Source organism: Stenella coeruleoalba, assembly GCF_951394435.1.
Source record: "Stenella coeruleoalba genome assembly, chromosome: 15".
NCBI lineage: Eukaryota > Metazoa > Chordata > Mammalia > Artiodactyla > Delphinidae > Stenella > Stenella coeruleoalba.
Genome location: NC_137161.1, coordinates 15,976,411 through 15,992,708, shown reverse-complemented (window position 1 = coordinate 15,992,708; position 16,298 = coordinate 15,976,411). Strand labels below are relative to the sequence as shown.

At 47.4% G+C, this 16,298-nt stretch overlaps 1 protein-coding gene across 1 annotated transcript; it reads right to left on the bottom strand.

The window, feature by feature from the left end:
* Window positions 1–8,018: 8,018 nt before the first annotated feature.
* FITM2 (fat storage inducing transmembrane protein 2) lies at window positions 8,019–11,036 on the bottom strand. Its single transcript, XM_079945948.1, has 2 exons — window positions 10,768–11,036; window positions 8,019–8,753 (listed from the first exon to the last, which is right to left on the bottom strand). Exons 1-2 carry the CDS (start codon window positions 10,938–10,940, stop codon window positions 8,138–8,140), a joined length of 789 nt encoding a protein of 262 aa, XP_079802074.1. The 5' UTR covers window positions 10,941–11,036; the 3' UTR covers window positions 8,019–8,137.
* Window positions 11,037–16,298: the final 5,262 nt, after the last annotated feature.

Below are 16,298 nucleotides of genomic sequence, written 5' to 3'. Positions count from 1 at the left end.
CCCTGAAGGCAGTGTCCATCCTCCTCTTCCCACCCGGAGCTGAGTTTTCCCACCATGTGAGGTGGACTTTCAGGAAAAGGCACATTGATCTTCTCTCGGAAGTTCAGCCCTGGCCGGAGCGCAGGGGTGGGTCTGGAGGTGGATGTCCCTCCTCCAGCCTCTGCCAAAGCCACCTCTGTTAACGTCTGCCTTCCCCTTCACTCTCGGGGCTCCCCCCACGCCCTACCATGCCATGCAGGGGGGTTTCTGCGTCCACGCTGCCCGTCCTTGCGGCGTCTCACTTCCCTGTGCCTTTTGCATGTTGGGAGAGGGTCTGGGTGTCACTGCTGCTCATGCTTAGAAAACACTGAAAGCCCCCAATAAAAAGCATCAAGGAGGAGCAGCTGCTTTTCATTTCTAAACCTGTGCTGTCCATCTAGTTCTCGTTTCCAGAGTTTGGGGCCAGAGGGGTGGAGGTACGACGTTGAGACTCAGTGAGTCTGACTCTCGTGACTCTCACCAATGTTTTGACCATTTCACTTCTGGTGAGAAGGAAGAGATGACTGATGGCTGCTTGGGGGGCCCAAGGCTGGATCTGGGGAGGCCAGGTCTTTTGTTTGTTTTTTGGCTGCACCGCATGGCTTGAGGAATCTTAGTTCCCCAACCAGGGATCAAACCCAGGCCCAAGGCAATGAAGCTCTGAGTCCTAACCACTGGACTGCCAGGGAATTCCCACGGCCAGGTTTTATCCAATAGGAAAGGATAGACAGGATGTTAGAGCACATGTCCAGTACTTTAAGGCCCAGCTGTTGAAGAGGGTCATGCGACTTCCACACACGGTCCATGGGTGAGAATTTAATTACCAGGCTTCACCCAGCTGCAAAGGAGGCTGGGAAATGTAGTCTGTGATTGGGCAGCCTATTGCTAAGGAAGGAGAGAACAGATCCTGGTGGACAGCCAGCAGCCTCTGACATAAGGAAGCACTGAATGGGAAGAGGCCCAGGCAGACTGCCGGAGAGAACCATAGACTCAAAGACTTCACAGGCCCCACCTGCCAGTTCCACACGTGCAGAAACTGAGGCCTGGGATGGGCATGTGTCTGGTTTGGTCAGGATCGCACAACAAGTGAGCTAGAGCTAAGTGTCCTTTCCCTGGTCCCTTTCTGTCTCGGAATGTCATGGAGAGCAGCTCGGGTGTGGAAAAGAGTCAACATGCGTACGTTTACTCAGAATCCATCAGCTGCTGAGCCTTCTACCAGGTGCCATGGAGGGTTGCAGAGATGGACAGGGTGTGGGGCTGAGTTCAGTCTAGTTGGGAAGACAGACACCACCACCGCCAGGACTGCGGTAATGGGCGCCTCCAGTGTTTACAATGCTGAGAAGGTCTATCCAACATTCACAGAAGGATGCCTGTTGGGGAGGACGGTAAGGGCTGCTGAAGGTCATATCTCCTTCAGCTCATTGGCTGCTCACTGCCAAAGTCACAGAATCATCTGCCCGGGCCATTCCAACGTTATCTCCAAAGACCTGTTTGGTCCTTCCCTAGCAACCCGGGCCCACATTGCCTAAAACCCTTAGTTTTCTCATCTCTAAATGGAGCTAATAATAATAATAGCTGCCATCCTTTGAGTACTAACCAGGTACTAGGAAATTCACATAAATTATGTCTAAGTCTGCAAAGCATAGCTTTTTATGTCTCACTGATGAGGAAACAGAGGCTCAGAGAGTGAGCACCCAAGGTACAAGTGGTAGATTGGATTTTTGGATTCCCTAATAGGGTTATACATCCACAACCCTTGCCATGTGACTTTGCAGCACCTCCCACCGTGGGTGGAGTTTATTCCCTGCCCCATCAGGGTACTGTCCATGTGACCATCTTGGGCCAGTGGACTGTTAGTGGAAGGATGTGATGGGAGTAGAGGCTTTAAACGTACCATGTGGGTGCCTCAGTGTTCATCACGAGAAGAGCAGGCCCCAGGTAGTTGCTGCCCTTTTCATCTGGACCTTAGACTGAAAGCAGAACAGACTTGAGCCCAGCTTGTGGCCTCGAACCAAGGCCAGCTGGTCCACTGCCTGAAGCAGAGCTCACCAGCTGAGGCCAGCCCATATCTGCAGAGCTGCAGCCCTTAGCTTACCTGCAAGTGGACAGCACCTCAAACACCTACTTTACCTTGGCGCAAAGGACCCCACAGGTACACGGATGTCCTTTCCCCTCAGCTCTCCTGGAAAACACTTCTCTCACTCTCCCCCACCTCCTAGTTAGCCCTGAAACCAGACTATAGTCTCGGAGACTCCATTCATTCTAGAGGTCCTGGGACATGGCCTTCCACATTCGACTGCATGTTTTAACTATCTCTGAGTCAATCAAAATTAAAACACTGACATGTATGGGGCTTCTTTTTCCTGAATTTTTTTTTTTTTTTTGCCACACCATGTGGCACGCGGGATCTTAGTTCCCCAACCAGGGATTGAACCCGTGCCCCCTGCAGTGGAAGCACGGAGCCTTAGCCACTGGACCGCCAGGGAAGTCCCTCTTTTTCCTGCTTTTAAAGTAGTTATAGTATTGATGGCACATTAGGGACTTATTGTGCACTTGAAAGACTTTTATATAGTGCCTCCCAAAGACTAGGTCCTGTCCTAAGTAAGCCCTTTACAAGTATCAATTCATTTAATCCTCACAACAACTCTACAAGGTAGGTACTTCTATTATCCCCATTTTACAGATGAAGAAACTGAGGAACTTGTTCAAGGTCAGCCAGTGTGGAGGCAGAGGCAGAATAATCTCCTCCGTCCTTTGTTTTTCTGAGTGTGTTATGTAAATCATCTCTGCCTGAGCTGGGACAATGTTGGGGTAGCGTAGGGGAACACTCTGCTTTTGACGCTTAGCACCCTGTGTGGATGTGCTCATTTCATTGCCTGTACCTGGCTAGACTGAGGGCAGAACCGTGTCTCTGAATTAACACCGTGTCCAGCATAGTGCCCCTCACCTAGCAGGGCAATGGATGTTGAGTGAGGTGAGGCATTATCCCCACCTTACCCTTCACAAAGAGGCTCAGAGATTCTGACCTGACCGAGGGCACACAGCTGTAAGTTCTAGTCAGCACGAACGCAGAGTCTTTCTGCCACCAGATTCCGTGCTAAATATAACACCATTTATTCTTTGTAGTGACTGCATTATATTCCTGATGTGGTTACCATAATTATTTAACCAATTGGCAACAGTTAGATAAATCTTGACAACTTTGCACTATCACAAATAGCTGCAATGAAATCTTTGTGTTTATCTTTGCCCACCTCTATGAACATTCCCATAGCCTAAGTCCCTAGACTGAGACTGTTAGGTCTGCACATTTTTTTGGTTTGTTTTTGTTTTGGGCTGGGCCACACGGCTTGTGGGATCTCAGTTCCCTGACCAGGGACTAAACCCGGGCCAGGGAAGTGAAAGCCTGTAACCCTAACCACAGGCCACCAGGGAGCTCCCGGGTCTGCACATTTTAAGTCTGGATACGACCAGGTTACCATCTAATCACGTGGGCCCAATTTACCATCTCCCCTCTCCCTCAGGTATGGGAGGACCTGTTTTCTACACTGTGTGTGTTCAATTTTAAAACACCCCAGAGACTGTATTAGGGATTTCTGGGACAATTTCTGAACGTGACTATACTGCACGGAGTTTCCCTTAACAGAATCTACCCTCTCCTTGATATCGAAATTGGAGACCTTTTTAAAAAGGCTTCTGCGGTTCATCCCTCTGGGAGCTAGGTCCAGCTCCCCATGTCCAGGAAGTCCCTAGAAAGCCAAGCAATCAGGTCTACACTGCATTAGGCTGTCGATGCAGAGAAAAGCAGGGGTATGATAAAGTGCGCCCAGAGATCAGCTCCCCGGTCACTCACCGGGAAGCCAGCTGCCACCTCAGCTGAGTGCGAGCTTCTTTTCATGTTGTTTCCTTAAATAAAAGTCATAACCAGCTTGGGAAGAACTTTTCATCAAGCGGAGCAAAGAAATATAATAGAGCAGAAGAGTTGATGAGGTTAACCAGTCTGTGCCCGTCATTTATCAGATAAGGAAGTTGAGACCCAGAGATGTTGAGTGACTCGGCCAAGGTCACACAGAAGAGCAGAAAAAGCAGTGGTGGAAGCCAGCTCAAAGCCGGGCGTTCACACTTCTAGCTGAGTGCTCCTTATAACATAGCAGGGCGCATCCAGGACCTCCACTGACAGTCCTTTCAGTCTGCCTTTCTTCAATCTCTGTTGCTCTTGAACATGAGGGGAAAGTTAGGTTTCTTGAGAAGGGATCTCTGGATGAAAATCATGGCAGCTCATCTCCATGCCTTTGTGCATGCTGTTCTCGCGTCCTTGGAGTCTGTTCTCTGCCTAACTGCTTGAACTCCTTCTCATCCTTCAAGACCCAAAAGAACTATGTGCTGTGAAAATATCCCGTGATTCCCCAGGGCACCTGGTTGTCCCCTGCTCTGTGTTCCCAGGCCCTGACCTTGGCCAGCACTCGGAACACTCTATGGTGGTTGTTGACTCCTTATGCATCTTCTCCAGGAGTGAAAATTCCTCAAACACACAGAGGTGGGCTTCCCTGGTGGCGCAGTGGTTGAGAGTCTGCCTGCCAATGCAGGGTACATGGGTTCGTGCCCTGGTCCGGGAAGATTCCACATGCCGCGGAGCGGCTGGGCCCGTGAGCCATGGCCACTGGGCCTGCGTGTCCGGAGCCTGTGCTCCGCAACGGGAGAGGCCACAACAGTGAGAGGCCCACGTACCGCAAAAAAAAAAAAAAACAAGAAACAAAAACGCACAGAGGTAGCAAAATCAAACTTTGCAACCCCACTCACACCTTAAGCTCTGAAGGGATAGATTTTGGACCACAAGCTCCAGGAGGGAGGGAGTTCATTATCCTGTCCTAGCTCCTGGCTCACAGGATAAACTCAAGAAGGGTTTGGTGCTGCCAACGGAATCTGAACAGGGAAGTTCTGCCAAAGGAGGAGCTTCAAATCCTGGAGCCATTGGGCTTTTGACAGATACTACGTGGAGGGGCCAAGCAGGTCAGGCTGACCTGACGGGAGAGGGCGCTAAAAGGTACGAAAAGTCCTCACACGCGTATAGGCCTCCAGGGCTTTTTCACAGATGACCTCATTTGAGTGAACTTTGTAACTGCTCTTGTGTAACCTTCCTCTTACTGCCAAGAAAACTGCTCCCAAATCCGGCTGATCCAGGCCTCAGGACTCTGAGACACAGATGTGGCACAAAGGGAAGGAGTAAATCAGGCTGAGAAATACATGACAACATATCCTTAGGTCACAGGATTGAGGAGAAAAAAAATAAGAGTGACTACAGCCTTGAAATTCCCCTATACACAGCGAGTAGCTCCAGTAAGAATTACTCTCCTTTCATAAAATGGGCTGAGCTGTCCTGGTTCTGGAATTGAGGGTTTTGGAAAAGAACACACGAAATGCAGGAATGTGGGATTTCATTATCTCTAGTTTAATTTGCCTGTTTACACACACGATCTGTATGTGTACATAACAGTGGTGAGAGCCATTCTCTAAATACAATCTGGTACTCAGACGACGACAGATGCATGTGGAAAATGAGGCGCCGGTGAACGAACCTTAACACGGAGAGACAACCAAGCACGGTGGTATTCTGCGATCACAGAGGCCCTCAAAACCCTCTTGTTCAGCACCTGGGGAACAGACACTTTTCAAAAGACAATACAAGGCTACTTCAGCAGGACACCCAGACCCCAAAGGGCACTCCAAAGAACATATTAGTTTCCCTGCCTTCTCCAGAGGAGCCATAAAGTTCTAAAGGCTTAATCAAGAAAGAGGAGGCAGGGGGGTTATCACCTGCTATGCCCATGTGCTGGGCATTTCACATACATATTCCCTTCATCCTGACAGTACCACCTCCATTTTACAGATGGGGAAATTGAGGCTTGACCAGGGTCAGACACGATTTGGACCCACATCTCACATTTGCCTAAACTTTCAGCCTTGCCACGCTGTGTCACACAGGGATTGAGAGCATGTTCCCTAGAGACAGGCAAAGGTGCTAAGACTGAACAGGAAGTGGCAGAAGACTCCTCAATATACAGGATTCGGTAATGGACGCTTTCCGCAGAGTCAGAGTAAGGCTGAGCCTGAGTCAGACCTGCAGGAGAGAAACGTCTGGACATTTAAGTGAGACAAGTGAACTTCTGGCGTCACCTTGCGCCTGCTGCCTTTTGGTGCTGAACGTGAAACGTAGGAGAGATGTCAATCCCTTCAGCAAGCCCCTGCCACCTACCCCAGCCCCACTTCCACCACCCCCGTTTTCAGATGTAAGCCCCAGGGGGCAAAACAATTCTCCCGGGGCCCATCATAGCTTGCCAACGCTCCCAAAGCACCACGGTGACACCTTCGAAATCTCACTGTCAGGTGTTTCTGCCACCTTTGGGTACAATGTTTCACAGCCCACATTTTGATCGATACAGGTTAACCTGTGGCCAGATGAGATACGAACTACATATTTTAAGTACATATTTATACGCAATACATTTTACACTGAAGATTTTCCAGACCTCAAACTCCTACCAACCTAAGCTTGAGTTAAGCCAGGCGAGTGCAGTGCTTATCAGTTAATGCTATTACCAGGCTTGACTGGGGCGGGAGGGGCGTCAAAGAAGCTTCCAGGATGATTATCCAAAACGCACGGGGCTTGGTTCGAAAGGCTTAAGAGACACCCTGAGAGAGGGAAGGGGTATCTCATCACAGAGCGGTAACTGTGCCTTGGTGGGGCAGAGGGGACAGGGCATCTCACCACTCCCAGCACTCCCAAGGTGAGGGCCACACAAGGACAAGGCTGGAAATTGAGAAGGGCTGCAGAGGGGAAATAAAAGGTTGAGTTCAAGGGCAGATGGACAGGCCCGTTTGGTCTGGTTTGGGTAGTGGTCCAAGTAAGAGGAGGGTGGGCCAAAGTCAAGCTGCCATTTATGAGGGACATTTTTGCAGACAGGTTGGCTTCTTGCCATCAGAAGCAAGGGAAGATATTTTCGTCCACTTCTGACTTAGCATAACCTTGTCCAAAAGGGTAAAAGTGCCTTGGGCCACAGCGATGAACACAAGGCTTATTACCACACAACTCTGAAGCACCACTCAGTCTACACCACTGACGGGTGGTCAGGGGAGGTTCAGTGCCAATATGCATTTTGCAAAATTACCCTGACTCAGCTTAAAATTCAACAGGTTATGAAAACGTCTGCTCTCCGGTTTTATTCTTAACAGAGAAGAGTCCCGTGTGCTTGAATTCAATACCGTAGGCCAAGAGTGTTCTAAAAAACCCTCAAAGCAATCTACACATGTGCCAAAGTGCAGAGTCGTGAGTCATTTTCTGGAGTTCTGTCAACAAAGAACAAACGCCATGATTGTTATCAAAAACTATAAAGCATTCACTCACAATGGGGGGGGGAAGTAAACTTATTGCTCCGAAAACCAATATATAATAGACAACATGGACAGAAAAGTATCAATGTTCATTACCTAAAAATCATCCAATACTCTGTCGCAGAGGCACTCCAGTTTAACTGTTTTGGTAGCTAATCAGAAGCCACTTGCAATATTTGACATTCCGCGGACGAAATAAATACTACAACCAGAATGTGTCTTTCAGGCAGTTGGTTGTTTCATAAAGAATCCTGCTGGAAATAAATGCTTCTGTAAAACTGACCAGAGGGAGCTACTGTTAAATAACAGCAATAGCTATTGACACAGAAGACAAGGAAGAATCAGGGAGCATCTGATGGCAGCAGAAGAGAGTCCTGAGGCCCCGGCCCCACTTCAGCCACACAACAGAGGCTTTCCCGATCCCGCCCTCTCGCTGAGCCAGAGCTTGGCCCTCTTCGGCCAAAAGGGATGTTCCAGATTAAGGTCAAGTCTTGCCAGGAACGCAAAGTGCCTGACTGGGAGTGGCGGTGCTTGTGACACAGGGCGATGCCACCAGGGACAGTCTGGGGCCTGACCTTGCTCGCCCCCCAGACTCCACCCCACCCCCACCCCACACACTGCCTGGTAAGCTTCCTCCAGGAAGCAGGATCAACAATTTAGTCGATAACTAAGAAAGATAAGTGGAAAATCTATTAGCCACTGTCCTGCTGTCAGCCCTTTTGCTTCTCTTTTATTTCTTGTAACCGTCTTGCTTCAGATTCAAACTAGAGCTCTGGGGAGGAAGTCCTGGAGAGAAGGATTTCAGATACCAACACCCGTACGTCCCGTACCAGCCCAGCAGACCGAACAGGGTGCCAAACACTTTCTGGGACAAGTTGTGAAAGTAAACGGCCGTGCACAGAAACATCCACACCCAGATGAAGGTCAGGAGGCCCAGGGCGACCCCCAGGGTGGTGATGGCCGCGTGAAGCCAGTGGCTTCGGTCCGTCCTCAGCTCGTGCAGCACAGCCATCTCCTCCACAATCATAAGGACACAGAAGGTGAGCAGGAAGGAGTGGCCTGAGATGTCAAAGCCATGCCAAAAGCCTCCTTCCCCGTGGCACTGCTGCTTACTCTGGTGCTCCTTTCTCACCCCCTCCAGGGCTGGCGACTGGTAGCAGCTGCCTGTGTAGTGCTCAATGTTGGCGAAGACGGCTGTGCCCACGTACCAGATGGCCGTGCCCACAAGCAGTGTGCTCAGCCGCCGCAGGACCAGGCCGGCCTTGCCCATCAGGTGGTAGTTGGTGAGGGTGATGAAAGGCAGGAGGAGACAGAAGGTCCAGGCCCAGGCCATTTTGACAAAATACCTGGCAGAGGAAGAAAGTGGAAGTGAAGACGAGGACATAGCAGAGAGGGAACAATGTCACCACTCAGGACTCTGGACTCTCGAGGGAGGGAAAAAGGAGAAATAGGTGATAAAAGCTATAGACCACAACTTCACTCACTAAGTACTTTAAGTGTATTAACTATTGAATCCTTACACAACTCTAGGAGGTAGGTACTGCTATCATCCCTATTTTACAGAGAAGAAAACAGAGGCACAGAGAAGCATCGTGCCCAAAGCAGAGGTCATCAGTGGTGGAGCCGGGATTTAAACCCAGGTTCTGTGATCTTAAGCACTACGCTATTTGCTGAGGAAAGTAATTACAGAGCTTTCACATACATCCACTTTCCCACAGAATACTCACAGTTACCTCGGGGGGAAGGTGTCACTAGCCCCATATTATAGGTAAAGAATAGTTCAGTAACTTGCCAGGATCACACTCACATGACCAGCAAGCCCAGGTTAAACCAAGGTTTGGCCAACCCCAAAGCCCAGGCTTTTTCTACACCAAGGCTTTTTCCTACGTGGTAGAAATGATCAGACAGAGCATGACTTCATGCCAGAAGACCCAGGTTCAAATCCTGACTCCGACGTATTACCACACCTCCAGGCCTCCGTTTCCTCAACTGTTAAATAGAACTGAGGGGACCCAACGATTTTTAAATCCAGAGCCAATGATTCACTAGTTCCCTTTCAATAATTAACTAGCATAGAGGTGTGGAGCAAAACACCAGAATCCACGGCAACTCGCAAAAGACAGGGACTTGTCTGCCAGGCTCTTCGGCTCCCAGCTCACCCAGGCCAGATCAAGCAGCAGCTGTCTTGTCTGCCTCCCCTGCCTTCATCAAAGGTGGCTGAGCTGGGGACCAGGTGAGGTAAACACACATGCAAGAGGCTTGGGGCCATGACCACTCTCATAACCTGTTCTCAGCCCAGCCTCCACGGGTGGGTGAGGAAGGAAGGTGCACAAAGGACAGAAGGACTCTTCCTGGGTTCCAAAGGTTCTTCAGACACTACCCAAGGGCCTGTCGCTAAAATCTTCCCTGGGGCTGATATGCAAGGATCTGGCCACAGCCAAGACCTGTCAGGTATTTGATGAAACTGCTGGAGAGAGAAACCAGGGTTTTAAGTAGATAACCAAAGTTGGACTGACTTTTGGGAGATGCTGCAGACACTGCACCTCCCAAGGAGAGTCGAAGCTCACGTCAGGGGAGGAGTTTTATCTTTCAGAGTTTCCCTTTACTATTGCAACGGTGTTTGCGTCGATAAACTTAAAATCCAAGAGATTTAAAAATAAAAAAAAAAAAAAAGGAGGGGGTGGGTGGACTTAAGGAGAAGTCTCAAAGGGCCCGGCTGGGATGGTGTTCCTAGGCCACTGCCATGAACTTTGAGTTACTGAGAAAATCCAAGCAGATCCAGGGGTAAGGTCACGGACTGGAGGGTTCCACTCCGGGGCGACTGTCTTGGAACGGGGGTTGGCATGGGCTAGGACAGGCTCTCAAAGGTGGGGGGCGGGGTGTGCTGGCGAAAGAAGGCAGGTCTGCTTGCCCCACCCAGGTGTGATGGGATTCTGTCAGCAGCTGGGGGGTATCAGATTTAGGGCGGAGGCGCAGGGTCTGACATTGGCAGGCAGGAGGGAGGTGGCATCTCCCCCAGGGCAGGGGCCAACTCCTAACCCCACAAAGGGAGGCAGGGGGAGCAGCGACACAGGCCGGTTCACCCCCCTTCCCACCCCCCACCCCTACACACACACAGACACACACACCACCCTGCCCAGTCAAGCTCAAACTGTCTGGTTTGGGTGTGCAAACGTGACTTGCTAGTGACACTAGCTATTCCGGGGTCCCTCCATCGCGACACGCGTGCAGACGCTGCTATCACGAAGGGGAGAAGGATCTCCCCTTCCAATGACTCGTCCATCAGGGCAGCTAACCCCCGGCTCTCTGGGCAAGGCGACAGCTACGGCAGGGACAGGAGAGGACCCGGGGCGCACTCACACGTTGAAGACGTTGCGCTTGTTGCTGAGATAGCTCTCGGGCAGAGGGGAAAGCTCCTTGAGGAGGGAGCCCGCCAGCATGGAGGCCACCAGGGCCCAGGGCAGGTAGCGCCGTACGGCCGCCCGCACCAGCGTCCCCCTGAGGGCCCACGCGCAGCGCTCCAGGTGCTCCATGCCCGACCTGTCGGCCTCCGTCAGCCTCCCCGTGCCCTCTCGGCCACCGTCTGGCCCTTCGTCTTGGCCGGCGCCACCGCCTCCCTTTGAGCGCACGCGCGCCGCTCGCAGACCCCGCCCCCGAGGAGCGTGAGCGCTCCGGAGCCCGCGCGCTCCCCCTCCTGGCCACCGGCGGCCCCTGCAGCGCTCCTGTTTCCAAAATCCTCGCTTGCCTCCTTGCCTTCTCGAAATCCCGCCGCCAGGGTAACATGCTCCCGGTAAGGAAAGGCACACATCCTCTGTGCCTTGCTCTGATCGGAGGAAAAAGCGCTTGTGGAAATATTTGCTGGAGGTGGGGAAGAATAAACGTAGAGTTGTAGGAATTGGAGCAGTGGTCCCAGCATCATTTAGTCTCTCTTGGAGATGCTTCCTCCATCTGAGCCTTAGTTTTCTCATCTGTAACATGGGGAGCCAAGAGGAGATCAACCTTTCCCGAGTTAGTTTATGAACTCGAGGTTCATTATGGTGGTCCAGACATACGGACATGAGAAAATAAATGCATAAAATAACCATTAGATTTGCATTTTAAATTATTAGCTTTATTTTCACTTTTAAAACAACTGTGATTGGTATTGAGAGAAAATGCTGGACGCTGGGGGTTAACGGCCATCAGATGAGGGCGTTGATGACTCAGTCACTCGTTTATCACAGAGTTAAACCCACTCATCCCCTGTCATGGCTGGGTGTCTAATTGTTTCCCAACCTTGCGGCATTTCTTTGCCACTGTATTAGTTTCCTAGTGCTGCCATAACAAATTACCACAACTATGTTGGCTTAAACGAACAGAAATTTATTCTCTGACAGTTCTGGAGACCAGAGTCTGAAATGAAGCTGCTGACAGGATTGGTTCCTTCTGGAGGCTCTGAGGGAGGACCCTTTCCGTAGCTCTCTCCTAGCTTCTGTGACTGCTGGCAGTCTTGGCATTCCTTGGCTCGTGGCTGCATCACTGCAATCTTTGCCTCCGTCTTCATGTGGGCTTCTCCCTTCTGTGTCTCTGTGTGTCCTCTCTCCTTCTGTCCCTTATAAGGACACTAGTTATTGGATTAGGGTCCACTCTAAATCAGGATAATCTCATCTTGAGATCCTTAATTATATGTGCAACGACCCTATTTCCAAATAAGGTCACATTCCTAAGTACCAGGGATCAAGACTTTGACATATCTTTTTTTGGGGGGGGGGTGTCACCATTCAACACATTACGTCCACCTTAACTGTTTTTGCTATGTCCGTATACCACCAATACTATTATTCCTTAACATTTTTCTTTAAACAACACACATTTAAAACTGAGATACTTATTCAATAGCCTCCCAAGCAGAAATATCCATGGAATAATAGATTCTGTGTGCCAGTTATGTTTTTTCTATTACAAAAAAAAATTTCTATTGAAATATGCATCATCTCTAACTGCCTAAAATAATCTCGTGTCCCTAAACCAAGGATAGCTACTGCACTTTGGGAAACACTGGCCTGATTTACACGTATAATACAATGATGTTTAAAATCTCTCATGCAGGGAATCAATAAACTAATAGGAGTAAAAGTATTAATGCCTTAAAACTGTCTCAAGGTGATCGGTAAATTGCATTTCTCTGATCATAGTTTTTATGTAGCAAGACGTCTCTGGGTCTTCAAAAAGCTAGGTTGAAAAAAGCAAAGGTACTGGTGATTATACTAATTTGCCTTTTCATGATTGGAGATAAAAACCACACAGCTGGCAAGATGTTAATTGTGAAGGCAGCTTATAAATAGTATCTGAAACCGTCTGTATCTCCTGAAGATTGTCAGGTGCTGAATTATTGTTACTTTCCATAGCAAGCTGCATAATGGTTAAGAAGAGGGAGGTAGGACTTCCCAGGTTGTGCAGTGGTTAAGAATCCGCCTGCCAATGCAGGGGACATGGGTTCAATCCCTGGTCCGGGAAGATGCCACATGCTGCGGAGCAACTAAGTCCGTGCACCACAACTACTGAGCCTGCGCTCTAGAGCCCGCAAGCCAAAACTACTAAGCCCGCATGCCACAACTACTGAAGCCCACGCGCCTAGAGCCCGTGCTCCACAACAAGAGAAGCCACCACAATGAGAAGACTGCACACCTCAATGAAAAGTAGCCCCCGCTCGCCGCAACTGGAGAAAGCCTGCACACAGCAACAAAGACACAATGCAGCCTAAATAAATAAATGTATAAATTTATAAATAAATAAATAAATAAAATAAAGAACAGGGAGATACACTGGACATTATTAGCTAAGTGGTCCCCCTTGACGAAATGCTAGATGCTAATCCCCCACCCCCAAGAAAAGGGGAAAGGGCGCTAGGTGACAGAAACTCTAGACATCACCCAGAGGAACCAGCTAAAACATACCTCCTGTATGTTTCAGGATTTGTATTTCTCTAGAAAGGAAACGGGTTTGTTCTATTTGAAACTCTACAGCTTAATCCCTGGAGATTTTTGAAGACTGAGCTACACCCAGACCTGAAATTTTGTAGGTCTCTGAAGTTTTCTTTTCTTTTTTAAAAACTTCAACCCATGTGAAGAAATACATATTCATGTTGTGGGTCCAGCTGTGTGCTGGAGCGAACTCATATGGATGGCGAGAACAGATTGTTAAATTTTCCGGACTTCTGCCAGCTGATCGTTAAAGCCAGTATTAAAAATCACATTATATAAATGAACAATTAAATGCACAATTAATATTCAAAACCCATCATTTGCAAATTATTTTACTCTGTTTCACTATTACCTATGCCCCTGAGGTTGCTTACATCTATTGTATAGTATGTTACCGTGCAACTTTTCCCAGCTGTGTGTTCATTGGTGTCATATTTGTAGCTTGAAACCAGCCCTGGTAGGAGTATTTACACTAAGGGAAATGGCAGGTGCTATAAATCAGGGCTTTATTTGGTTTGTCAACTGTCTAGACTGGTATGCAGCTCCATTTGTCAAACATGGTTGAACTGAAACTATAGGTTGGCGATGGATACAAGAGTCCAGCAAACATCAATGAAAGCATTCTGGGAGAATCAGTTCGCTATATGGAATTTACAGTAAAGAGAATTTGTATATTTTATTATTTTAAAATTATGGCTACACATTCTTTATATTAAGAGAAAGTTGGGGAATCCCTGATGGTCCTGTGGTTAGGACTCCACGCTTCCACTGCAGGGGGCACAGGTTCGATCCCTGCTCGGGGAAATAAGATCTGCGGTGTGGTCAAATAAATAGTAAATAAATAAAATTTGGGGACGTCTCTGGCAATCCAGTGGTTAAGACTCTGCTCTCCCAATGCAGGGGGCATGGGTTCGATCCCTGGTGGGGGAACTAGGATCCTGCATGCCGCACAATGCAGCCAAAAAAAAAAAGAAAGAAAAGAAAAAAAAAGAGAAATTTATAATACACTTATGTACATACATACTTATACATTTTCCCCTAGAGAGATAGTTGTTAAACATTTATCAACAAATCACTGGTTGTGATCCAGTACACATATAAATATATATAGGTATATAAATATATATATTGTATATATATAAAAATATATATATTCATTCATAAGTGAATATATATGCTAATAAATATATAGGTATAGCTATAAATATAGCTTTATGACAGTTCATGACAGAGTTTGCCTCTACTATGTGTGAGGCACTCTAATATTTTCTATTCAATTATAAATTCAATTTTTTAAACATGCTGGTCATGACCCATTGAATTGATTTTACAACTCACTAGTGGGTGGGGATCTGTAGTTTGAAAAATACTTCGCTAGATTTGAAGGCATTGGAGAACCATGACCTGCCCTTCCCCACCAGGGGGTGATAGAAGACTACGAATATCAGGGCTCTGCCCTGCCTGAGACTTCAGTGGAATCGCCTAATTTGTTGGGTTTCATTCCTTCACTTATTTATTCAACAAATACTTGTTCGAATTATATGGCCTCTCACTTCCAGCAACTTAAAATCTAGTGAAGGTGATCATCATTAATTTATTTAGCCAACCAACACTTATTAACAATTTGCTATGCACCAAGCATTGGGCTAGATGTTAAGACCTCCAGTGTTTTGGATAGATGAGTTCCCTTAATACCCATAGATTTATTGCTGTTTATAAACACCATTTTGGGGATTTCCCTGGTGGCCTAGTGGTTAGGATTCCGGGCTTTAATTCCCATGGCCTGGCTTCAACCCCTGGTTGGGGAACTGGCATCCCACAAGCCGTGCGGCCAAAAAGAAAAGAAAAAAAAAAAAAAACCACACACACACAGACACCATTTTTCAGGCTTGAGGCAAGATGAGGCCGGGCCATCTTGTCAAACCGGAAAGCAAGGAAACCATAAGCTATCAAACACTGCTAAGGTCATTTCAGGAGGACACAGAAGCCAATCAGAAAGGCTCACAGGCCAAAGGTGGGACAGTTTGAGCCTCAATAAGAGTATTAACTGCAATGCATGGAAATACACACATATGTTTAAATCCAGACGTTCATAATGTACTTAAACTAATGGATACCTTTGGAGAAATCAACTCATCATTTTGACAACTAGTAAATAAAGGGAAAGAATCAAGCATTTTTCCTGCCACTCCTATGGGAACTGAACCACTGAATAACCAAGGAGGAGATGAATTTCTTGTTAAAGAAAATATCTCCAGGAGTAAATGAAGGGGGAACAACAGAATTAGACATGGAAATTTAAAATGTTAGTTTGAAATATGGGTGAGTCAGATTCATCCAAAAGAAGTCAGTTTGCAGTTATTCATAAAAAGAAAAGTTTGATACTGTGAAGCACTGTCAACTAAATCTCTACAGATCCATCTCATAAGGTTTAAAAATTTTAAATCAGATTATCATAATTATGACCTTTGCTCAGAATTTTATATTTTAGGTTTCTTAGGGTCAGGTTTTATAAGCACATGGCTTCATGTTTATTACAGAAATGGAGAACTAGAAGCAAAAATATGTCTGCTACAAAAAAGTAGCATTTTCTTGTTGAATGCTAAGTGTAATTTCATAAGCAAATTCCACATGTATGTTACTTTTGTTGCAACAGTTTGGAGATTATAGAATTTATCTTGAAGTCTGAGTCTCTCTTGGACAAATAAACACTCTGCTTTTTGAATTTTTTGAAAATCACTTGTCTTTTTATTTTGATGGTGGTTTTAGTTCTTTGAAAAATGTAAACTCACTAAATTTGTGAATGGTTGCCTGGAAATCATCTGAGGCTACAGTTGGGCTTTGGCCAGGTTGAACATGAATATATGAATATATGTAAACTAAAGATTAAATAAAAGGAAATGTAAGCTTTGACTGCCTTCTTGTAAA